General features: G+C 26.6%; 1 protein-coding gene across 4 annotated transcripts in view; it reads left to right on the top strand.

Annotated features, from left to right (window-relative positions):
* The window catches only part of LOC129963279 (ras-specific guanine nucleotide-releasing factor RalGPS1-like), a 55700-nt gene extending 32444 nt beyond the window's left edge, over positions 1-23256 (top strand). For 3 of the 4 annotated variants that reach the window (XM_056077537.1, XM_056077539.1, XM_056077540.1), the window contains exons 2-17: positions 8785-8910; positions 10525-10650; positions 10732-10782; positions 10876-10959; positions 11619-11801; positions 11919-12042; positions 13137-13268; positions 13390-13483; positions 14270-14479; positions 16571-16603; positions 16733-16833; positions 16955-17006; positions 18189-18288; positions 19643-19735; positions 20609-20809; positions 21541-23256. In XM_056077537.1, the coding sequence (XP_055933512.1) occupies positions 8815-8910; positions 10525-10650; positions 10732-10782; positions 10876-10959; positions 11619-11801; positions 11919-12042; positions 13137-13268; positions 13390-13483; positions 14270-14479; positions 16571-16603; positions 16733-16833; positions 16955-17006; positions 18189-18288; positions 19643-19735; positions 20609-20809; positions 21541-21570 (1710 nt within the window). In that variant the 5' untranslated portion in view covers positions 8785-8814 and the 3' untranslated portion in view covers positions 21571-23256. Of the gene's footprint in view, positions 1-6620; positions 7005-8784; positions 8911-10524; positions 10651-10731; positions 10783-10875; positions 10960-11618; positions 11802-11918; positions 12043-13136; positions 13269-13389; positions 13484-14269; positions 14480-16570; positions 16604-16732; positions 16834-16954; positions 17007-18188; positions 18289-19642; positions 19736-20608; positions 20810-21540 lie in introns of those variants that run through there. The other variant, XM_056077538.1, reaches the window with a different exon arrangement.
* The last annotated feature ends 2437 nt before the right edge of the window (positions 23257-25693 follow it).

The following is a 25693-nucleotide window of genomic DNA, read 5'->3' as shown; positions in this document are numbered from 1 at the left end:
TTATCGTTCATTGACTTATGGCTGTACGAAACAACCCAAAAATATTATCTTCACGTCGCTATCCTCCCCCTCCCCTCAAAGAATGATGTTTGAAGCAAATATTCATCTTTTCCCTACCCTTTTGCATTGAACCGAGTTTTTTAATAATTGATATTCTGTGTGAGAAAGTACTATATTCATTCCACATGAATGTAATTTCATTCCTAGATAACGTCCTAGAGCACTAAGGTACGTAGAAATAATAAAATCTTATTCACTGGAAATGCAGTCAATCACTGCCTTTTGCTTATTATTAATTTGAATCGCCGCTGGCTACAATTAAATACATTGTAAGTAATCGCGCTTTTTAAAATTTTTTACTCGCTTAAAAAAAAAAGCTAGTTTTTATGTTGATAAAAATGGAAATATGTAATTTATTTTTCACTCATTTCCTGGTTTTGTTAGAATTTTGATATTTTGTATATTTATATATTATCGATGACAATACACGATTTTAATCTTTTCAGAACTTATCAATCAGTTAAAGGAGTAATTTAATTATATTTTTGTTCCATGTTGTTGGTGCTGTTAGTAGTCATTGGGGGGGGGGGGGATTATTTCAAGGTTCCATAACATTTCTAATTATAAAATACAAACTGAAACCCATAAAGTATAAAATAATAAAAATAAGAATATTTTAATGGATTAATAAAAATGTTGTAAAAAAAGTATTTATTAAATTCATTCAGAATCCAAAAGGAAATCGTAAATTTGTTATTTTTAGAGAAAGAGAACCAAGGTCATGCACATGGACTTTTTTGAAAAGTCATTTATATTATGAGATATAACACAATTTTCACATCTTGAAATAAATAATGAGGGAGGGACAGTGGCGTTGTGGAGATTAAGTGGCGTCTGGGATATTCTATGATTTCTTTCACCCAAAACCACCCTCGATGAACTTCCGAATAAAGATGAATAGTATTATATTTTTTCTCATCTTTTTTTATAATTTTTATATTCCGAAAAGTAATAAATAATTACATAATGATATATATACGAAGGTGGCGATTTCTTTTTAGAGCTTAAGAAGCTGAAATGGGTTTTTGTAAATCTTAAAAATTAATGAGCATTGCTCTTATACAGCTTTTATAATAATCATTATTTAACAAGATTGTGAGAAAGATGCATCTTTCAGAATGGCGAGTCAAACTTGTGAGAAAGATGCATCTTTCAGAATGGCGAGTCAAACTTGGCGTAGGAGAACAAAGAATTAAAAAGTGTCTCTATGGTACCCTCTGACATATATATATCTTCTATGCCCCCTGGTCTCTACGCCAATGGGAAAGGGCATAAATGGAGACTGAAATAAATAAACTGATTTTAAAATTTATTTTTTCACTTATTACTATACTGAGGGATGCATCGCCAACCTGTTTATGACTAGATAAATCTGGAGGTGAATAGGTTTAAAAGTCCAAGGTCTTGGTGTATTTTATTGGTACTGAAAAAAAAATTAAGACTTTCTTTCTTTATAAAATATTTCGGTTTCATGGCCTTGGTTTTGACAACATCCCTGACCGAAGCCATGCAATCTCGGCTCAGTAATTGAAGCAGGATGAACTTCGTTGTCTGGTAATCAGGAAGGAACCCCTCAAGTCGGTATTGCGGCATAATAGGGCTGATAAATATCTTTGGGATTGGTTGGGTGGTTATATTTGTTTCTTCGTGCCTCACTGAATCCTGTGAAAGCCGAAGGAGAAGAAATACAGCAATTTTTCAAATCTTCTTCACAAGATGAATGTCTTTTCCATCAGGTATTTGGCTTTTTGTTTGACATTCTTTTTCAAACTTTGGTTTATTTTGTTTGTTAAATTCAGAATAAAATTGCTTGAGGGGGGGGGAGAAGTTTTATTATATTATGACTTTTTGGTTTATTGTAATCTTTAATTTAATTTTTCTACGGTCCCTTGTTTTTTTTATGAACATAATATTACCCCGTTGCATTCGAAAAAGTAATTCTATGCATAATTCACTTAATGCATGGACTTAATAATTACACCAAAAAATAAATACATACAGTTGTTTTAAGTTTAATTTCCCCAAAGCAATGAATCTATATCTTTTTTACCATTCTGTAAGTATTTTTAACAATTAAAATTAAAAAATAAATTTTAAAAAATGTCAAAAATGATGATGCATTGTTTTGATTGGTGGGTGAGAGGCACCATCCGAGTGTAAAGGGTTAAAATATTGTTTAAAATTCGAAATTATTTTAATTCGAATTTTAAAGCATTTTTATTTCTGAATTCTTTCTGGTAATTTTAACCGAGTTCGTATACATTTTGTTGCTGTTAATCATAATCAAATAATTTTTAACTCTATTGTTGTACAATATACTTCATAAAAAATGAGTAGAAGAAAAAAAGTTCGCTTAAAAATTTAAAGGAAAGAAATAATTAATGATTTTTTTAAAGAATGACTTTTATTTTTATCATTATTTATTAAAATTATTTACTATTTATTTTTTATAAAAAAATTACAAAGCATGATCTTTGTCACCTTAGCATAAATCTTTGTCATCTTAGTTTTAAAATTATTGTTTTCTTTTACTTAATATTTGGACCTAGCTAAACAGCTTAAAAATAAGTTTTGATTGCATTAATTTGTGTCGAAGCGAAGTTTTCAGGAAAAAAAGACTTAATTGTGAAGCAAATTAAATATGGAAATCGTCTTATACTCATCTTTAATGGAATCAATTTTTTTGACAAAAATTGTTTTTCTGTTTCGTGTCTGCACTTAATGTAATTTTAATTTCGCGTTGAACTTCATTTTCGTATCGTTTTATTTAAGGAAAATTTCTATAATCTTCTTACCATATTAACATATTTAATTTAATTTTTATACTCTTATAATTAAAACTGTTTCCAAAATTTAAAAAAAAAAAAAAATGCAAGCAACATCTTTTTAACTGTTTAGCTCCATTGGGCCTAAAATAAATTGCAAAACTGAGATTAAGTTTTATAAATATAATGGGTTTATTAAACGCTGCTCGTACAATATCTATCTTCCTGCAGTTTTTTATAATTAATTATGTAATTATATAATTAAGTCCAAGTGACAATGTTTAAAAATCGTTTGGAAATTCTTAAGTATATCGCCTCCCTTCTTCGGTTACCCCTCCCCTTTTGTTATGGATTGAAATTACAATAAATGCTTTAAAAAAAAGTCATCTAATTAGAAGGCTAAATGAATGCATATTTCAAGAGATTAATACAGTTGCAAAAGTTATTAAATCATTTTTTGCATTTTAATTTCCTTGCCATGGCAACAAAATTTAAAATCCGATCGTTGAGATTCGATTTAAAAAAAAATCGCCCATCATTTATTTCATTACGTATAACCATCTATAAAACATATTGTATTTAAAAGATTTTATAATACTCAGAAAATGTGTAATTTTGTGTCATATAATTATCTTAAAATTGAATTTTATGATATGAGGTTTGTGTTATCGAATTACTAAGCATTTTGGCCGAATTTAATCATGAACATTTATTTTATTGCTTATTTTATATTTCCCTGTTAAGTTGTGTTCACTGTGATCAAAAACTTTTTGTGATAAATTATTAATTATAATCTACTGGCACAAATTGAATTTTCACAAATTTTGTAAAATGGGCTGTATTCATATTAATCACTTGTATAATAAATAATGAATTTCATAGTAAATATTATTAATGAAATTTATCTAGTTAAAGAAATCTTCGTAATATATGATTTTAAACCAATAAAATATTGATTTTTGAAAGAAAATTTTTTTAGAATTTTAAGGAAAAAGTTAAAGAAAAGAATATTTTTTACTTCTCAAAGTTTTTTAGAATTTAGTAAGAAAGAGAAATCTAAGATGGTAGCATTGTCGATAGTTAATATCTGCTCCCTTTCAAGGTCATCTTTTACTTTTTGTTATATCTTTCTTCGGAAGCAATAAAATCAGGATATTCCGGATAGACGAAGCAGGCTTTTTGTTTCTCAGTTAAAGGGAATTGAAGAACAAATCTTGAATCGAAAAAGAAAGACAAAATAGTAAATTACAGCAACGTTTTTATCATCATACATTTCCGAGTTTCATAACTGTAGTTTCAATTTATGAATATGGATTTTAAGAAAGGGTGGAGAGGGGGGGGGGAGGTGACGAAAAAGGAAAACATTTAGAATTTTGGCCATTTGCCACTGATGTGTAACACTAAAATTTTACTACCATACCCTTGTAAAAATTTAGAAAACACTAATATCGTTTTCATTTTTATGCCATTTTGTGCATAATTTGATTTCGTTACACATTATCTGATTGTCAAATATGAAATGGATAGCATTAGCGCAGCTTGTTAAAAAATCTTCGATTTAATTGATTGGGATAAATATTTGCTTTTAGCTTTTCCGAAATCCCTTTATTTCTCAATTTATTTCGAAGAAATGCAGATTTTTATTGCAATTCAAAATGCAGAGGAACTCGGTCTAATTCGAAGCTGACGGGAGATAGCAAGAAAAATTTGGTGTACCCGAAAATTCGAATTTCGAATAGCTATGTCTAAAAATCAGTACAAGAGAAAAGGAAAAATTTTAAGCTTGAAGTATCTTTATAAATGCATTTCTTATTTTATAAAAAGTGAAAAAAAAAAATTAGCGGTACGTAATTTTAAGTAATTGATATATGTATTCGGTGCATTGCGCAGCCATAATTTCTTCAAATCAATTACAAGACTTGAAAGTTATTTATTCATTTACGATTATTGAGAAAATAAAATTTAGATATATTTAGTTAAAAAAATAATTTTTTTAAAATACAATATCTCATAGTTTATTGGTTGATTTCGAATTAACCAAAAGAAATTGGAATTATAAATAATTTAATATTGTGTGTAGAGAAAAATCAAATTCGAAGTAGAATTGCTCGGAGAAGCTCATTTGTATTATTGTAACGAAATGAAATATTTAAAATGGCTGATATGGAAATAATTGTTTCGAAACACTGGACAATTTCATTCGGAACCTCAGCACAGCTTGTTAGCGACTTCTTGTAATTCTGAATCGAGGTCAGATAACAAAGACAATACCAGAGAAATTATTAGGAATCAAATGACTTTAAAATCGAAAATATTTATGCAAACAATACATTTAGTAAAAATGCAAATTTTATCTTTGTCAGCATTATAATAATTCTGTGTTGAAACCATTAGAGAAAATATTGAAGAATACCTATTCAAAGTTAATTAAGAAATGCCATGAAAACTATGAATTTCTGCCATTCAAATTTTGGAAATAAGCATGCGCACAATGACATTTCTCGATATAACACTCAAATGGTAACTGCATCATCTAAGCTCAAAATGCATTTCGTCTCATGTGGTGGTGTGACATCACACCCTTTTACTGATGCAAAAAGGTAGGGGGATTCTAAAATTAAGCTGGCGCTGTGCATTTGTGATTTCATCGTATGATTAGGAATTGACTCAATTACTCATTATCCCTGTGCAGTTGTTTTATCGGTATTCATTAATTTAGTAAGGTTAGGCACTCCGGGATATAGTATTATATTTTAGCTCCCTCTAAATATTTAATTTTAGGTGTTCCAATTTTTCTTTCGTTTCATTTCTGAAAATAAATACCTATGATATATATCTTGACTGTACTTAAATTGTTTCACCGATGAAGTCTTACATAAAAGGTATTGCTAAATTTTGCCGCATACTAAGGATTTCTCACTCTTGACCGCTTGCACTCAAAAATCAACAGTATTATACGAAAATTTAAAACACAAAATGATATATTTTGTGTATTTTCTTTATTCTTTTAAAATAATATAATTTATATATTAAAGTATTTGACAGTAATGATTTATTAAAGACAGATCATTTTAAGATTGTTCGTTTTTGTCATTTAATATTCATGATTTTTAAAATCATAACTAAGGAAGAATATTTAAATTTATCACTAATAATTCATCATCATTTATTACTTAATGAATCCTGTCTAAATTATTATGCTATTACTGAAGATTCCAAATTATTTCTCTAGGGGAAAAAAAAAACACATATACAAGGAAAATTGGAGAGTCTAACAGAAGAATTCGAAAATTTCTATTTGGAAATTCTGCCGGGATTAATATGGTACAATAACTTTACGATTACAACTAATGTTAGAAAATTAGCCTCGGGTTTTTATATCTAGAATTAAATAAAATATTTGTATAGAATTTAAAAAATAAATTGGTTTACAATTAGCTATTTATTTGAAATTTGGCATAAAGAATACATGACAATTGTTTTCAGACTTAATGAAAAATAATTTTCAATCAATACTTTAATGCCTTTTACATCTGCGAAGTAATAAAACGATAGACAATTTTATGAATAAATTGGTATAGTGTTTTATTGTACAGATAAACTTTTTAATATCATATTTGTTAAAACATATTCACATATCATTATTCTTTCCAGTTCATTCTCTTTGTAAATATTAACTGCAACTGACACTGGTATTTCGTTGGCGCGTTTGGCGTCATTTGAGTCTCGTTTCGTTTTTAACCAGTAACCTTGGAAGCAGGAGCAGCAGGCCCGTGCGTTTCCGCTAGGGGAAGAGATGCGTATTTTTTTATCTCTTGAAACACCCACTCGATTGAGATCGTTCAGTATTTAAAATGAAAAATATTGAGATGTAAGTGTGTAGCGTTTGATGGAACTATTTCGCGAGCTCTTTAAAACGAAACAAATAAGAATATATCCATTATGACATGGAAAGTCAGTGACTAAAAATCGGAGCACATGAGTATATCTCTTACTAAGAGAAATATTGTTTCCTTGTCAAATGAAATCGCTGTGTGAATAACATTTTCATAGCTGTTCTCTTCCAACGGTGTAAAACTATATTTCTGTGGTGATTTAAATTCTTCTTACGGATAGTAAATTTTTGAAGCAGCATTTCTTCTCTTTGATATTCCATATTTCTTTTCGCCGGTAAATAATGTAAGTACATGATGAAAGGTTGATCTTAATGCTTTTGTTTCGCTCCAGTTAAGTGATATTCGGAAATTAATTATTCATTTAATATAAATTGCTTAAAAGTTATACCTATTAGTTCAGTGCATTTTTAAAAAAAAAAACTATCAGATGTTGAAAAATTAACCGACTTTTATTATAAATGTAATGTTTAAAAGATAACTGTGTTGTTTCTCTTGGCTCCTGGATTTAAAGAATATGTGGCAAATACGTTACACTTTAAAATTAATAATTGATATTTTAAGAGAGGAAAATTTCAGATATTTGCTATATATTTTTTGTGAAGAAAAAGTACTATTTTTATTCATATGTCATAATATTGTAGTAATTTTGTCATAAGTCATACAAATAGTCGTAAGACTATGTTTCCTATCAAAGCATTATATTTAATAATGAGAAACTTTCTGAGCAAAATCTTTTCAAAAATAAGTTGCTTTTTATAATTCAGAGTAAGAGATCTTCTAAAAAATATATATTTTCTGGAAAAAAATAGCTATTCAAACTGTTGGGAAAAAAAATTTAAAATATTTTATTCAAACAATCAGATTGCTACTCAAACTTCCTTAAACATCTGTCACTCCATATTATGTTTTTATATCTGTTAGTTATATAAGCTGTAGTTCATAGAAAGGTATTTACACTGCATTTTCATAGATTTTTGAAATTTTTGACCCAACATTACTTTCAGATTTGGTAAAATCTAGTTATGAAAAGGGGCAGTATATATTATATATGTTGTAATTTTAAGGGTTTTGGATTAAATTATTAAAGATTAAATTATTTTGTTTTTGTAAAGGAAAATTTCAATCCTTTGCCGTTCCCATATGTTGTTCTTAGAAAAATTAATCCAATTTTAATAATATTGCTTTAGTTCATATTATTATATCAAATGAATATGTATATAGAACAAATGGAGTGTGAAATAATGACTGATGCTATTGAAATATATTATAGTTCTATGAAATTTTTGTTAATTTTTCCATCTGAAAAGTATTAAGTTTCTTATAGAAATTGACATTATAGAAATAAATGACAATTTGTAGACTGTCTAGTTATCATGATAGATGGTTCTAATCATTTCAGTTTCTCCTCACCTTTTTCTTATGTAGAATTAGAATATAAGTTGACAATTCTTAAAAGAAACACTAGTATAAAAAGTAGAAGATAAATTGTGAAATTTATTAACATAGAATGATATTTAAAGTCTTTTCTGTCATCTGATCTGGGGTAAGGTTGAGGCATTTGTTTGGGTTGCATGTTTAGAAATGTTATTAAATGAAATAACCTTTCTGATAATAAAATTGATAAAAGTAATAAAGAAGGATATTCCTTTTATCTTCAATCTTAAGTAAGCGTATAGAGAATCTATATCAGCCTTATTATTTGTAATAATATTTATAATACAAATTTTCTTAACTTAATTCAAATTCTATTTTAACCAAAATGTCAAAAGTCATTTGTATATTTCAATACTATTGATGAAGAAGGCTGATATAAAAATTGTATACAATGCACAAAAAATTTATTTTGTACATATAATTGTCTATTATGTAAAAAGTGCATAATATATGCTATTTTTCTGATTACAAATTTACTTTAAGTGAAGAAAAGGTTTAAATAAGGCTCAGGCATTCATTCTTATTTGTTTCTAATTGTCTGAATTTGCTTTAATTTAAAGGTGACTAGTTATTTTACAATATGCATATTTTGAATGTTAATTATAAAATATTTCTCTATTTTATTTCAGGTGTGAACAAAGCATTTCTCTATTTAGTATATGCTTTTGTGTCTTACAAAGTTTTCCAAGATGAAGTACTGTGAAATAGCTACTGAAATTGCTTGTGCAAATATGAATTCATATAGTAAAAATGAGGTAACTTTCTATGTTCGTACAATTTAATATATATTGAAACTGTAAGAAACTTTATTTTTAACATTTCATTAAAACTAGTAGAATTCACCGAACCTCTGATTGATTTATGTGTTTGAATTATTTTGTCAAAACAGTTCCATAGGAACGTTTTACATGCAAAACTGTTTAAAAACTTGCTTTTTTTTTTTTTTTTTTTTTTTGCTTTTGTGTATTTGGTATTTAAAAGATTTATCAAATTTTATAGAACATAGAACTTCTCACGTCTTCTCATTTCGAACCTTATAATTGTGAAATAATACTGAAATTAGATATATTGATAATAAGATATTTTTGTTTGAGAGAAAGACGCTTATCAGAAAATCTTTCTCTGCCTTTTTCTTATTGAAATTTGTTTCACATTCTTGTGTGCTTTTGCAATTTATTCAGTTTTATATGATGAAGTACTGTGAAAATGCTTGCGCAATTACAACCTTACTTAATCAGCTACATATAAAGTTCAATGTTGCTATAATTTAATTGTTTTTAAATTAAAACATTGTTTGCATTTTAAATTTAATGCATCTATTTGCACATTAGTTTTGGTTGGTTCAAAATCAAAATTAAAATTTGTAAAAATAATTATAATTTTTTTTTTTAATTTGTGTTTTTTTCTTAAATATGTTGTTACTTTTATAAGTGAGTAATTTAAAGCCTTTTATTTCCTCTATTTCTTTACATTATGTGGAATAAAAAAAAATAATTGTTTCACTTAAAAAAAATTCCTTAATTGTTAATTGTACTGTTTATTTTGTTTTACTGTACAGTTGTTTTAGACACTGTATACTCTTTGTTTATTATAATTACTAATGGAAATTGTTTCAAGATTTATTTAAATTTTATTATATACGTTATTAAAATGAATAATTGGTTCTTATAATGTGTCATTTATTAAAATTGTTAAATGCTAAAAATAAAACTTTATTTTTGTCCATTTTTAGTTTAAAAGTTTTCATTTTCTCTTGCTGTATTCCTTAATCTGAATTCTTGAATGAGTTAAATTTTTCAGATCATGTATGCTTTAATTTTACAAAGTTCCGTCATATTTGTTTTGCATTAATGTTAATTGCTGTTTAAGCTGTCTGGAACTCTGCATACTTCCGTCATTATCTTAGAATTTAATATTATTTTATTGGATATCTTTGATAATTCTATTTGAATTGGACACTATTTTAGCTTCATTTTTTAGTTAAGTTTTCTAATAAACATATTAACATGCTAAATTAATCTAAGATGTACAATGTATAAAAATCATGTTATCTATGATTGGGCCCAGACATATTGGTATTCATATATTTAGTGCTTTTTTTATCATTGTAATTTAGAAACAATTTAAGCAAATTTTTTCTTATGAAGTTTATAGAAATTTCCAAAATACTTCAAATAATTTTTGCTGAATTTCACTTTTATGATATAAAGACATTTGCAATAACAAATTATCTTCGACATATTTTCCTTTTTTATCTCAAATATATCACATTCAATATGATTTTTCTTCCTCAATATATTTTTTAGCTATTTTTAAAATATTATCCAAATTAACAGAATGTTTACATTTTTTAAAAATTTTATTTGTAGGGCTTTAATTGCATTTCTAATTCACATGAAACTTTGGATACACGGTGGAATGGCGAGATAGCACATCAGAAAAGTTATGATGCAGTTGTTTTTTCCGTTTTAAAAGTTGCTCCAGAGGATTTTGCTGTAAGAATTTCTCTTATTATTTTCAAATGATTTATTTTTCTTTTTCATTAATTTGTAATGAAATGCTTTCTCTTATTTCAGAGCCAGTTAACATTGATGGATTTTCAAGTGTTTAAACTAATTCAACCTGAGGTAAATTACATGAATTAAATTTTTTTGTGTGTCAGTTTTACTTCATTTTGTTTTTAATTGTTCTAATGCATTTTTTAATATCCTTCATTTTAGGAATTGTCAAGTTGTTGTTGGAACAAAAAAGAAAAAATGACATATGCACCTAATGTAGTTGCATTTACACAAAGATTTAATCATGTAAGTTTTTTATTGGCAGAGATACCTGGCATTGTTCTGGTTGAAAATGTTTTCATATCATAATTTTATTTCATTGATATTCTTACATACATAATTAGATTAAGTATGTAATTTTTAAACTATGTAGTATTTTAATATAAAAATAAATGTGTATAAAATATTATAAGAAATCATATCAATTATACCAAACAGCTTTTAAATCTTTTAACTTATAGAAAAATTTTACTTCACAGAATGATTCTGATAAAATGTGAAAGCTAATTTTTCTTTCATTGCTAATAATTTTTAAAGAATAATACAAATTATAAAGTGGTAACTTTGATGAAAAATAAATAAATTGATATTAAAATATATGTGTGTTCATTTGATAGGAATCATTACACCAGAGATCAAAGTATCTTCTCTATAAATGGAAATGTTTCTATATACAGAAATAATGGTACATTTTGAATATTTTTGAATGAGTACAACAAAAGCTTTGTGAAAACTTCTCTTGTATTTGTAAATAAAATTTGTAAAAAATATAAAAACTAGTTTGGATTTTCATTGCATAGTTATTTTTGTATCTTATGAGTTTTGGATTTTATATATCTAGATTTGTTGTTTCAGATACTTTTGTTTAAAGTTATTGATATTATATTCATTATAATATTTTCTAGGTTAGCTTATGGGCAGTTAAAGAAATCCTTTCTGGACAAACACCAAAAGCTAGAGCAGATATCATTGCTCATTTTATTAAAGTTGCTAAAAAATTGCATGACCTTAATAATTTGCATTCAGAATCAGCTATCATTTCTGCATTACAGAGTGCTTCAATTTTTAGGCTATCAAATACCTGGCCAGTAAGTTGTTTGCTACAAATTAAATATTTCTATAAATATGTATTACACTGTATATTTAAATATTGCATACCATCATGAATAAAATATTTAATATATATTCTGTTTTTGTTTTTTTAGCAACTATCAAAGAAAGACAAAAGCACTTTTGATAAATTAGCTGATGTCTTTTCTGATGCTAATAATTTTGAAAAGCTTAGAGATCATATGACCAACACAAAACTTCCTTGCATACCATACTTAGGTAAGTTAACTTTCTGAAAAAATTAAATAGGTATTTAAATCATACAAAAGAAACTAATTAGTTAATTCATATTTTGTAATAATATTAGATTGTGAAGTATCCAAATCATACTGATTTTAGAACAGTTATTTCAATCATTTTTGGAGAAAAAAAAGCGATTTATACTTCTATTATTGCTGCTTTATTCATTTCTCTGTACTTCATGTGGAAGTCAAAGATGTCATGTTGGAACTTTAAATTTATCAGAAATTGTGAAGAAATGCTTTTAATAACTTCAATCAAATGAAATCTTTGCATTTTCAGAAAAACTTTTTTATTATTCAGTTTGGGAAATTCTGTGAGAATAACACAGCTTATTCTTCTGCTTGTTCTTAATCTGTTGACTATTTAAAAAATATTTAATATGAATGAATATAAAAAGTAGTTTCTAAGAACTTTGATATGTAAGAAATATGTATGCCAGTTATTTCTTTAAAAAAAATTTTTTAAAGCTATTAATTTTGCATATTTTTTTAATTGGATAAGATTTTTGCCCAGTTATGAAATATAATTCCCCATAGATATCTAAAGATGTCTGTGTACCCTTACATAATTTATTATTAATTTTTTAATATATATTTTGAATCTCTTTACGAATTTTCAGACAATTATAGATAACTAAACTAATATGATTTTGTACAGTACACATTATTCAAAGGAATTTCAAAGAATGAACTTTAAGTATTTCTTTCCTTCATATGTTTGCTTCTTCACCTCTAAAGTTATAAATAATCAATTGAATTTAGTCTATATAAATGAAAAAAATTTTAAAATTTTGTTTTGTTATACTTTCTCAATATAATATAAGAGAAATAATGTGTTTTTATAAAAGCCAATTTATGATTTTATGTTTGTTTAAAAAGGTGCAAGAAGTTTTGTTTTAAAATGCATAACTTCTAGAAAATATAATCTTCTATCAAACAAGAATGGGGACCTCTTTGTAATTAATTATTTAATTGGTAATTAATATTTTAAATTGGGGATGCTTTGCTTTTAAATTCAAAACATTTTGATTTCCATGAGAATATTTTTCTTACATTTTATTTTTATTTTAGGTTTATTTTTGAAAGATCTTGTATTCATTGATATTGCTCATCCACCTACTCAAGGCTTAGACAACCACCATCGTCAAATGAAAATGAATAATATCCTTAGACTGATAGCTGAATACCAACAATCCAATTATGGTAAGTTTTTGCCCTGCAAATGTTGAACAATAAATTTAAATGAATATTTTTTTATTGTATACCATGTAAAATGTATTTTTAAATTCATAATAAAATACTTGAACATTACTTTTATTTCCAGATCATCTTCCTGTGCTGCCTCATATTCAGAATTACTTAAGGTCTGTTAGGTATATTGATGAGCTTCAAAAATTTGTTGAAGATGAAAATTATAAGTAAGTAGCTATTTGGTTAAATATTTCTGATGTGATTTAAAAGAATTTATTTTACTGCAACCTTATATATATGAAAAAGTATTTTAAATACTAATTACAGTTATGATTCTGTTGTTGTTTAGAACCAATAATGAAGATATGAAAAAAGTTTTCTTTCCCCCCCCCAGCAGAAACTACACCATTATTAAATTTTATTAATTGCTAACTGCAATAAAAGAAAAGTTGAATTCAGCTGTGAGCTAGTTAGAACAACTGCTGGGGAGAAAAAAAAAATCTTACTAAACATAGAAAAATTAGAATTTGCTCCAGTGTGTTTCATTTAGTACTTTTGAGATTCTTTATATAACATAACTTTAATATACAAAATTTTAGTACTTATTTCCCTATAGTATTTTATTTTCAAATAAACTTCTGTTATTTAATCTTTGATTTACATATTTTATTGAATTTTTCTTTTAATAATAAAATTATTACTTATTCTGTTATTTGATCCTTTTTTATAAAGATTTTAATATGTATATACTTTTAAGTATAATCTGTCCTTTTCTTGGTGGGTACTTGCAGGCAGCAAAATGCCCCATATAAAAATGGCAAAATTTAGAGAAGACAAATTCAGTTGTAACTTTCATTTTGCAAGGACAAATACTTAATGTGATGACTAATATTTAATAGGGGTGCACAAAAAAACACCTGCATGCAGGTGCTTGATGTAGTAGGAATGTGTCTGATTATAATATAAAACATTGCCAATTTAATCTAAATATCTGAATTGTATTTTTTTAATAGATTGTCTTTGGAATTGGAACCAATGAAATCATCACCTAATTTAAAAGACTCAAATTCTCATCGACATTTAGTCACAGAAGATCTGAAGGCTGCAAGTAGGAATTCATTAGGTGTTCCTGGTTCTTTAGAAGCTCGATCATCTCGTTCAATGCCAGGCCATGGCTCTAGATTTGTTCCTACTCATAGAAAAGCATGGAGTTTAGGAACAAAGTAATTTGCATTTTTGAAATTAAATATTTCTTTATTAATATTTTTTATTTTCTGTCTAAAAATCTAATTTGATTCTGTCTGGTTTGTGAAGCATTTATAATTAAGCATACATGTTTTTATATCCGTTCAAGTTATTATTAATGTTATTGTGTTAAATAAAATGGCCTAAAAAGTTATATACCATGCTTTTCTAAATTCATCATTAAAAAAGTGACAGTATCAATAAAACTCAGTTTATATGCATGATAGTAATTAAAAGAAAATATATAAAAAGAATAGTTGCTTATTACTTTTATTTTAAAGAACTGAAAACTTATATAAGAGTAAAGAAATTGTTCAAAAATCTACCTTTTGTAATTTCATGTTTAAGCTTTGTGCATGCAATTCAATTGTTACTGTCAATTTTGTTGCCAATATCCATGAGAATCAAGAAGTTGTTTGCATAATTCATTAAGGGGACAGTTAATCGGGTAGAGGAAAATGAGGTTGCCACAAGTTGATGCTGCTAGATATATCAATGTTTCTCATAGTGTGATCAAATGACTGTGTGATCAATTTCCATCTGAAGATTCTATACCTAGAAAAGACATTTCAAGCCAACTACGAGTTACAACACCTGCAAGAGACCATTATTTAGTTCTTTCGGCTTGAAGGAAGAGAAGCACTATTCTGCATGAGGCTCATTGGCATATCGTTTTGTGCTTACAAGGACAAGAATTGGCTACTACTGTATGAAGACATCTTCATAATACAGGTCTGTAAGCAAAATGGCCAATTGTATGTCCTTTCTTGAAGCTAGGATGCAGAGCTGCCTGTTTACACTGAGCAAGAGAATACATCTCTTGAACTAGTCAGTCAACAATAGGCTTCTGTACTCTTCACAGGTCGAGTCCAGGTTCATGTGCGAGAGTGATTGAAGTCATCAAATGATCTGGAGGGGAAAAGGCACCAGATACCACAATACCACCAATCCAACACTGTTTGAAGCCGCAGTTACAGAGGTGGTGGGTGAATAGTTTGGACAGGGATCGTTCTCGGTGATTACATTGACTTGCATGTGTTCCTTGGTGGAACTTTGAACAGTATGAGATTCCAGACAAGATCCTTTATCCGTATGACTCCCCTATGCCGCTACTATTAGTTATAATTTTCTTTTGATGGGTAACAACGTGCAACCACATCAAGTCCAGCTTATTGTGGATTATTTTGAGGGTTCAATCCCCAGAACCTGAATCTGATAAAGCATCTTTGGGATTACCTTTGGTGACAGATTGCTGCTTTCAGTTCTCCTTCTAGATTGTCAGATGATCTGTAACAAGGATTATTCTATGTCTAGTCTTTGCTTCCCATTTTGGCATCTAATGACTTAATTCTCAGTTTGGAAAATTGCTGTTGTCACTGCATTACAAGTAGAGTTGGACACGTTGCTAACATTTTTCCACATAAAACTTTGAGACACTATTTTTTTTAAAAATGGAGTTCTCTGCTAATAGTGCAATTTATTAAATTATTATTTTTGTCATAAATCATGTTTTTTGTTGAATTTAAGAAAATAGTGCATTCATTAAAGGTGCATTCATTAAAGAACTGTTCATTGTACATTTACTCCAAATTTGTGCCTGTGTTCATTTATTCTCAAATTAAGACTCAAAAGACAGGTTGTACCTTAATTTTTGAAAGCCAGTGTATTAAATTTTAGAAAATTTTTGACTTTCAAACTATTTGTTAACTTAATAATTGACTGTACTGGTTATTGTGAAATTGAGGACCAATAAATTTTAAAGCACTCTAAAAAAATACTATAATCAAATCAATAACACTTTGATATAATCTGTTTAGGAATTCATTTTTGTAAACAAAAAAAGTACTTAATTCATAATCTGTATGATTTTGTGATGTGTGGTGTGTTTATATGTAATTTAAGCAAAGACTATGTATTATCTGTCCAGATTATAAAGTAAGAATAAAAAGAAATTGAATGTAGCATATTACTTTCAAATGATGCATTTTCAGTGAAATATTTTTCTATACTTTAATTGCTTAAAATGTAGAATCATAAATACTAATTGCTGAACTTTTTTTTCCCCACAGTGTAATGTCTTCTTTGTCTGTGGATACCTTAAGGTATGCATTTATTTTTTCTTTCCTTCAAATAATTCCTCTAATTGATAATATTCACTCTGAAAATATACTTTTTTTTTTTTTTTTGTTAGCAGTCGAATTACATTTTTTTTTTTTCTCCTTTTATTGTAGCACTTGTTCAAACTTTTCTTCAGAAAGACATCTACTTGATGACAGTATATTAGAACATACTCCTGTTATTACAAGGAAAAGATCTCTTGGAAGCATAGAAGGTAAAACTTAAATAAAAAATTAGGCAGCCTTCTAAATAAAGCGTTTTTAGATAAATGAAATCATTATGAAGTGAATATTTTGTTTCTTCACTAATGCTTTTTTTTCCTGTCTATTATGCAGATATACATGATCATTTTGATACATGGTTGGAGCATCTTCCTCTTAATTGCAAGTATGTTTCATTATTATCGAAAATTATTTTTAAAAAGTTTAGTGATATTTAAATTTTGTGTAAGCTTCTATATAAAATATGGAAATATAAACTATATGCCCTTGATAATACCAATCAATTGAGACAATGAAACAAGATAAATTTGGAATTGACTATTGGTTTAAAGAGAATGAGTTTATTTTGTTTGTCAGGTTCTGGATATGTCTAGAAATTAAGACATGATTTTGTATGAAGAAATTATTTAAAAGTTTTAATTTACATCAACTCTGTATTTTTTTTTAAAAATTCATTCTAAATCCTTATATATAAAGCAGAAATAAAAAGGGATCTTTTTTTATAAATTCTGTGAAACACTTGAAAGATTTTAATGATATAAAAAAGTAATTTTCTTTATTAAAAATTGCTTTTTTTGTGAATATAACAATTAATAGATGGAATTCAAAGTAATGAAAAGAGAAATATGTGTACTGAAATTTGCTTTTGAAAAGGATTGTCTTCATATCAATGTTCTAATTAAACATTTAAATTACCACTCATAGTTTTTGACTAAATTTTGTATCTGTTTAGCTAAATTTTGTATCGTGGTTTTTAAAATTAATATTTTGTGGAAAAAACATTCCACATTTAAAAAATTATTTGGACAATGAGTAATTTTGGAGAAACTTCTTCGGTGGAGCCGATTATCTCATTTTGATTAAATATAAAGTAAGAGACAACTTTTTAATAATTTAAGTGGCAATTTCAAATATATATTTACTTTCTCATATCAGATGATTGCACCAACATTGCTTTCAATATTTTATTTGATATGTCATAATTTTAATCTTTGCAAAAAGATTGGAATCTTCTACAATTTTCCCTTTTAAATGTAATATTTTTCAGTCCTTTAAATGATTTTAGAATCATAATATGAGCTTTCTATTTAGATGCAGAATTGGTTATATATTATCTAGGATATGTTGTTTGTGTCAGTTTTAAAAATTAGATAATTTTAAACCTCCAGTAAATGTAGTTATTGCAAACAATCACATAAATCTTTCTCAAAAATGTTCTATTACACTGTTTAATTTTTAATTCAATGGATTAGATGACTTTTAAATAATACTTAGCATAATATGAAATTCTGATCATTTCATTTTCTACATTACATCTGTTTAATTGGGATAATTTTTTTCTTTTTAGTGACCATCAGGAAATAAATTTGCGACATATTGATGCTGTTGCTACTTTCCAAGGCTATGTGCGTAGGAAAACAGTTTTGAAAGAAGGCAAAAAGCCAGCTGTGAGTTTGTTACTTCACATTTGTTAGTGGAAACTAAAATACTCCATATTTAAGATGTTTCCTATTCATATTTGAAAAATCAGTGTTTTGTACTAAAAAATAGTTTAAGAACAATTATTTTTAGTTTAGAGTAATTATTTTGTGCCATTATAATCTATTAACACTTACAAATAGCAATGAATATAGGAAAATATTTTAAAATTGGCTTAAATTTCATTTTCAGATTTTTTTTTCTCTTCAATGTTAATCAAGTTTGTTTAATTTGAGGCTATAAATATTTATATATCACTAAAGGAGTGAGGCTAAAGCCCTTTTCACACTGTTCAGAACCCCCCTCTTTTTAGATTCACTCAATTCTCTTTGGAATCACTATGTGATCTAAATGATCCTGGTTCACTTATTCACTATTTACTTATAAGGTTAAATTAAATTCATGATCTACTAACAATTATTTTTTTATCAATTACTAAAAATGATGTCAGCAATTTCTAAAATTAAGGTTTTCCTGTAGCAGAAAGGTAATACCTGCAAGATTTATAATTCTGAGTTGCTTAAAAATAAAATTCGAATTCACTTCACTTTCCCTATTTTATTAAGATTTTTTTTGTCAAAATTGGTTGACATAATGTTTATAACATCAAAATAGTAGCCCTAAATGGGGAGTTTAGTAACAATCTGTCTTGTGACTTCTATAATTCACATCTTATCACAGAAGAATGCCATATTATTCTTGTTACATTGTTTTAAATTGTATTTTAATAATAATGATAACACATTTTGAGTTTTTAGCTGTATTTCAAAATGAAAAAAAAATTAATAGGTAATGAAAATTGACAAGACTCTTGTAATTCAGGAACTTTGTTCTGTTTTAACAAGAACAACTCAATTTCTTTAATTCCAACTAGATCTCCTTATGAATGATTAAAAACTTTCAATTACTATTTTTTTTCTTTCAATTCATTTTTTTATCATCCAATTCAAAAAAAAAAAAATCGTTTGGCCCTTAGACTTTTCACAAGTATGTAAACAATCCAAATGAATGTTTTAAGTTATTGCAATATAATTCTTAACATATTCATCCTGATTTTGCGTCCGCAGAAGCATTTTATGTTGAGAGATCTTCTGATTTCTTTTTTGTTGCTATTTTTGATTTATAATTTTGCATTTTTTGATTGATGTTTATTGCCCCCCCCCCCCATCTAACTTTGAAATATTAGATAAGTCTAATGTTAATTTGCTGGCAAATGAAGTTATGAAATCATTAAACCATATCTTACCTCTTATCTCCTAAAAATTTATGTTAAATCTATATTCTTTGTGCATTGTTTTCATGTAATTGTATTTCTTTTTATAGATGTCTCCCTGGATGAGGTATTGGCTAGTACTAAAAGGAACTACACTAATATACTTTCCACCAAAAACGCTTAGAGGAACAGATAAGTCTGATGTTAGTTGCATTATTTAATTAATGTTTTTACTATGAATTATACATTTATGAAAAAATGGAAGTATATAAATACTTGTTTATAATATATTCTGATATTTATTCATTTAATTTATAATTAATAACTTGTTAATTTAATCAGCATAAAATATTTCAGTCACATTGCATTTTAAGTTATAAATTGTCTGATATAAGTATAATATCAGACTTCATTTACAATATAAGCATACTAAATATTTGGCATGAATAAATATTAGAAAATTCTGTATATATTTTTTTTCATATTGCTGTTTGCCTTTTCTTAATCTATAAATTTCAAAAGGGCAGTGAATGACGATCTATGAAAAATCTACTTCTGGATACTTAATTTTGCTTGTAAAATAGAGGAATTATTTTACTAAATTTTGAGGAGTTAAAAAACAGTTTTAAACTTGGGGGGGGGGCAATTCATTTTGGGGATTTTAAATTATAACTAAACCTGTTAAATATAATTTAAAATCTCAAAAAAACATTTAAATCGTGTATAGCTTTTATTATTATTATGCCTGCTAAAACCTGCATATGCAGATATTTATTCAGTACTAGGGTTTATACAAAAACCGACTATTTGAAAAACAGGTTTTCAAATTCAATATTTTCCGGTTTTAGTTGGTTTTCGAATTTTTGTTTAAAAAAATGGAATACAGAATTGAATAAGTGAACAGGGGTGAATAAGACATTTGCAATAGAATTTTTCTTAAATTGTTTATTTAAAAAAAATGACTTTCTTAATTGTCTTGCTTTAGATTTCTTTCTTTTTATTTTTTGTCTAAATTTAAAAGTTATGTAAAAAATGTTTTTAACATGCCTCTTTCAATGTTATTTCTCTCCTTTTAGTTCAAAAGCACACCGTGTAAATCATTTGATGTGTCTGGGTGTATAGTTATATGCTCAGATGCTGGCAATCAGCCTGATGCATTCCAACTTACAGATCCAGCTAAAGGAAATGTCTATAAGTTTCGTACTGGCTCGCCTGCAAAAACCGTCCAGTGGTATAATCATCTAAGAAAAGCTACAAACCAGTATGATGAGTGTACAGTAAGTTTTGCACCATCTTTATTTTTTTTTTTCAGCTGAATGATAAATACTCATACAGATAAAATTTGTTCTAATTGCTACATTTAATTTTTGCTACTTAAGCAAAATGTCTAAAATTTATAGGCATTAAATTTTTGGAGTTATTTAAAATTTTGTCCATTTTTATTTCAACTGTGAACCGTTCTTTTTCAAAAATATCTTACAGAAAAAATTAATCATTGAAATGACATTCAATAGAATATTTTGACTTCACTTTATTAATTTTGAATTTTATGTATGTATGTATATATATATATATATATATATATATATATATATATATATATATATATATATATATATATATATATAATATTGTTAGAATCTATGGCTTGATTTCCGTAGTTTATACTGTAGTTATATGAATATATGTTATTTTTAACAATAATGTATAAAATAACAAATGAATTATTACATATATTCATTAGTTGAAAGGTATAAGATCTTACTGTAATAGTGTGTGTGCATTTTGAAACAACTTGTTTCATATTTCAGAATTAGTTTAGGAATATTTAATTTTCATCCTTTTAATAGTTTTACAAATTATATTCTTCAACAATATATTGTGTATCCCTTTTGCAATTATTTTTAATGGTAGGTGTTTGAACAATGTATTTAAATTACTGAATTTTTTAAATGTAATATTAGAATAATGTTAAAGAAACTCACTATTTATTTTTTAATTTATATAGCATTTGGAGAATTTGATGACATTTGAATGATGTAGTAGAATTCAGAACTGGGATTTTCAACAATTTCTCTCAAGATGGAAAGGTGCCAAGTGCCTCTAGATCATGTGCCATAGACTTCTGATTCATCATCGCTTTGTCAAATTCATCCAAAAGAGATATCTGCCCAGTTGATGAATTTATGCATCAACTGATACTCAGGCAAAAGTTGTATATAAAAGGCAGCTTTTGACAGCCGCCCATTGGAGTTATCTAAAAAAGCTTTGTGCTGCTATCTAAAGTCTGACATTCTTTTCTATGTATTCCAAGAACTTGTGAACAGTTTTTTTTTTCTTTTTTTTCCGGATCTGATATAAGGTAGCAAGTTATCAAAATATTCACATTTTCCTAAGACTGTTTGATATATAGTTTTAAATTAATAAAATTATATAACAGATGAAAACCGAATTTTGCATGTAGTTACATATCTTCATTCTAAATTTTTTATTGCTCTTCAATTATTGTTCTTCATTTTGGACTTTGCTGTTGGAGTATGAAAGATTAATCATAGTATTTTACTTAATGTGGTTTTGTTTTTTAACATTGTATGTATTGTAAAATTTGAAACAGGCTTTACCGTCTTTTTTTTTTTTTCTTTTTCTTTCTAAGAACATCATAAAATTTTCTCTATTCATCTGTTCTGTTTGCTGTTTTTAAAATATATGGATATAAGTGTCATTTTTTTTTTTCCTATGTGATAAGGTGCAAAACTCTTCATTAAAAAATATCACTAAAGAATCTTGATGTGTAGTTTATATATTAATTTGTTATTCATATAAATTTTCAGAAATTAAATTTGGGTATATTGATATTTTATATCTATATACTCAATAGAAAATTTTAAATAAAAAAATAATAAAAATTATTTGAAATTTATTATTTAAAAGTTTTGTGTGTTATAAAACTGTTATTTTTGAACTACTTAAAACAAAGTGTAATATCTACAATAGAGGGAGAAATTTTAAGTGCTTTGAACAGTTAAACATTTTCTTTAATGGTTCATGTTTAAATGTTGATCCTGTGATATAATCCCTCTGTAGGATCCTTTGGAAAAACTTAACATATGATATATATTGTTTCTGAAAAGACTGAAATCGTTATTGTGAAGACTGAAATAGTTATTGTGAATTAATATTCTAAGCTTTAATTTTTGATTTCATTATTTTGTTTTTAAAATATTTGATTGATCTGATTTTGGCTTCTGTGTATCGTAAATTATGTTTTATGTAATTCTGTATGGTCCACCCCCCCCCATCCAATTTTTTCAGATTTAAAACTAAACACTAAATTTAATCCACAAATCTCCTAAAAATTAAAGACGTTTTTGTACTATATATATTTCTTTCTTCTCTTGTTTCCTTTACGATGAAAAGTTTCTGATGTTTCCCCTATTGAAAATAATGAATTTTTATATTCATAAATCTGCTAAATTTTTAATGGAATAGATTTTTATCTTTGGTGGTCAAAATGCAATATAGTGACATGTTAATCATAAGACATTCATGCTTTCATTGTGTACATTCCATTACTGAGCTTTTCTATCTTTTATACAAAGCTCTGTATCTGTTTCTAACTACGCAATAGTTGTGAGAATGAAGAAGAGGTGCTAGTAAACAGTTAACATTAGCTACAAGTTTTAAACATCAATGTCACAGAAGCACTTTTATTTGGTATGAATGTTTAATTGTTGCATTATTTCAACTGACCTCATCTGTAGCATCCACATTCTATCTATCAACTTTGTAATGCATGACCAAAGCCTAAAAAAAGTCCGTTTTCAAGTAGATTGGAAATTTCCACTTTTAAATTAGATGTGTTAGAAATTTGTTGTGCTTATTAAGTATTGTTCCTTTGTGTGAAGTTAAAGAGTTCTTTGCAGTTCTTAACTCTTTTTCCTTAGAATACCAATTATTCATTTTGAAACATTTTTTTAGAGATTATTGCTGTCATTAAATTTAAAAAAGACATCATACAATTAAATGGCTTCATAATTGATAGTTTCATCTTTAAATATTTATTGCATTTTAGATGTTACCATCTTTCACTTTCTTCATCGTTGTTAAAATAAGGGCTATCGTACTTTTGCTCAAAAGTAAAGTATTTTATTTCCCAAAGATTTTTAATGTGTTTATTTTGCATGTATTCTTCTGTTGTAAGAAGAATTAGTTGCTACTTTCTTGCTCAAGATTTTGTAAATGATTTTTCTTTGTATTTTTGTGTTGGGTGTTTTTAATAATTTCAGATTTTGTAATTTTTTTTAAGTTGCCCTCATAGTATTTTTTATTACTGAATAAGCTGAACAAAATTTTTTAATGATGGTAAACTATTTATCCCTTTGCTATAATATGCTTATTATGAAATTTGAGATAATTAATGATTTGTTATGTATCTGAAATATGCATTATGAAAATTCTAACTAAGTTCCTGAATAGCTTGAAAATCCTGTTTGAATTTAAATGAAACTTTTATTCATTTTTTTTCATTCGTTTACTCGATCTTGAGTATTAAACATAAGAAGTTGTTTTGTATAATAGGAAATATACTGAAATTTAAAATCATAGACCTCTATTCTTTTTACTATTCAAATTAAATAATAAATACTTAATTATATTAATGTTAAGTTAGATTTATTCAATAGAAAATGAAAAATAAACTTATGTCACTTTATTTTTGATACTATAGACTTCAGTTTGATTAGTTCTTATATTTAAATTTGCAGTTTCTTGTAATATTTTATATATATAATTCGATTTTCTAAGCATTATAGTTCTTTACAAAAGTAAATTGTTTTTATTTAGTCTCCAAGATTTTAATTGCTTAATTTTGAATATGTTATCAACATTACTGCATGGATTTTTTTTTTTTTAACTTTATTATTTTTTCTGTTTTGAAATTACGTGAAATACATTTTAACGTTATATACTACTGAATGGCTCATATTTTTGTTTTTCATTATTCATTTCATGTTTTCATGCATATAATTTGACTTCAATATATTTTAGCTTTAGTGAAAGGATGCTATTCTTTGGCATATTATTTTCCTATGCTTCACAAATAATAAGTAGACTGTTTCATCAAAATATGGAATGACTTAATTATATGTATATAGTAGAGTTATGTGGTAATAAATGCTATAAAAATTGTGTAAATAGCATTTTAGTTGTCGTATGCTAAGTTTTTCATAGTTAAATATGCATTATGTAAAATTTGCTCCATTGTATTTAGTCATTACATATGCCACATATCTGAATGCTTTATTTATGACTGTGATTCAACTTTCAAACAGCAATGCCTTAATATTTTTTTTATTGTTTTAGAAGTGCCTTTTGTTGCATGTTAGAATTGCTGTTGTGACATATAGTAGGATATGAAATAAAAAAAATGATTATAATTATTGCATTCATTTCTTCTGTTTATCCTAATTTACTAATTTTTTTTTTTCCTGTTCCGTACAGTACATGTCAGTAAAAGTCTGCTTAAAATATTCTTAATTATCTGTGTTACAATAAATAGTACTGACAAATTTTAGTTAATACATATCTGAAATCTAAAAGACATTTAGTTACATTTTAATTCTATAAAGCTGGTCCTCTAAAAACTTGACAGTTAATAGAACGACAAAGTTTTCTTGATCATGAAACTACTGATAAAATTTTTGATATCCTCTTGGTTAAATTTCTATGTTCATTCTACAATTTATTTCACTTACTGCCATTAAGCATATTAAAAAAAAATGTAAGAAAAATGAAAATGGTGGTCAGACCACACTGGAATTGTAAAATTCTTTGTAATCTATCTGCCAGGCATCAACTTAACATTCGATGACATTTTAAAGTACTAAAATTAGAAAAATTATTAATGGGGCTTTATCATTTAGGACATGCATTTGGGAGATATATTTTTTATATATAAAACATTACTTGCAGTTGATATTTGTAACAAATCCAACTTGGAAATACAACTCTGGATTGATTAAAACCATGACTTCAGAGTGCAAAGAATGAAACCTTGAATTCAGAATGTTCTGCAATTCAAAAGGGGGTGTCAGGAATAAAATTGCTAATCTGTCACAGCAATGCGAAATCTTAGAAAGAGAAATCCGACCAAAACCGTTGCT

Source organism: Argiope bruennichi, chromosome 3 (assembly GCF_947563725.1).
Source record: "Argiope bruennichi chromosome 3, qqArgBrue1.1, whole genome shotgun sequence".
Taxonomy (NCBI): domain Eukaryota; kingdom Metazoa; phylum Arthropoda; class Arachnida; order Araneae; family Araneidae; genus Argiope; species Argiope bruennichi.
This window is presented reverse-complemented; position numbering and strand designations above follow the sequence as displayed.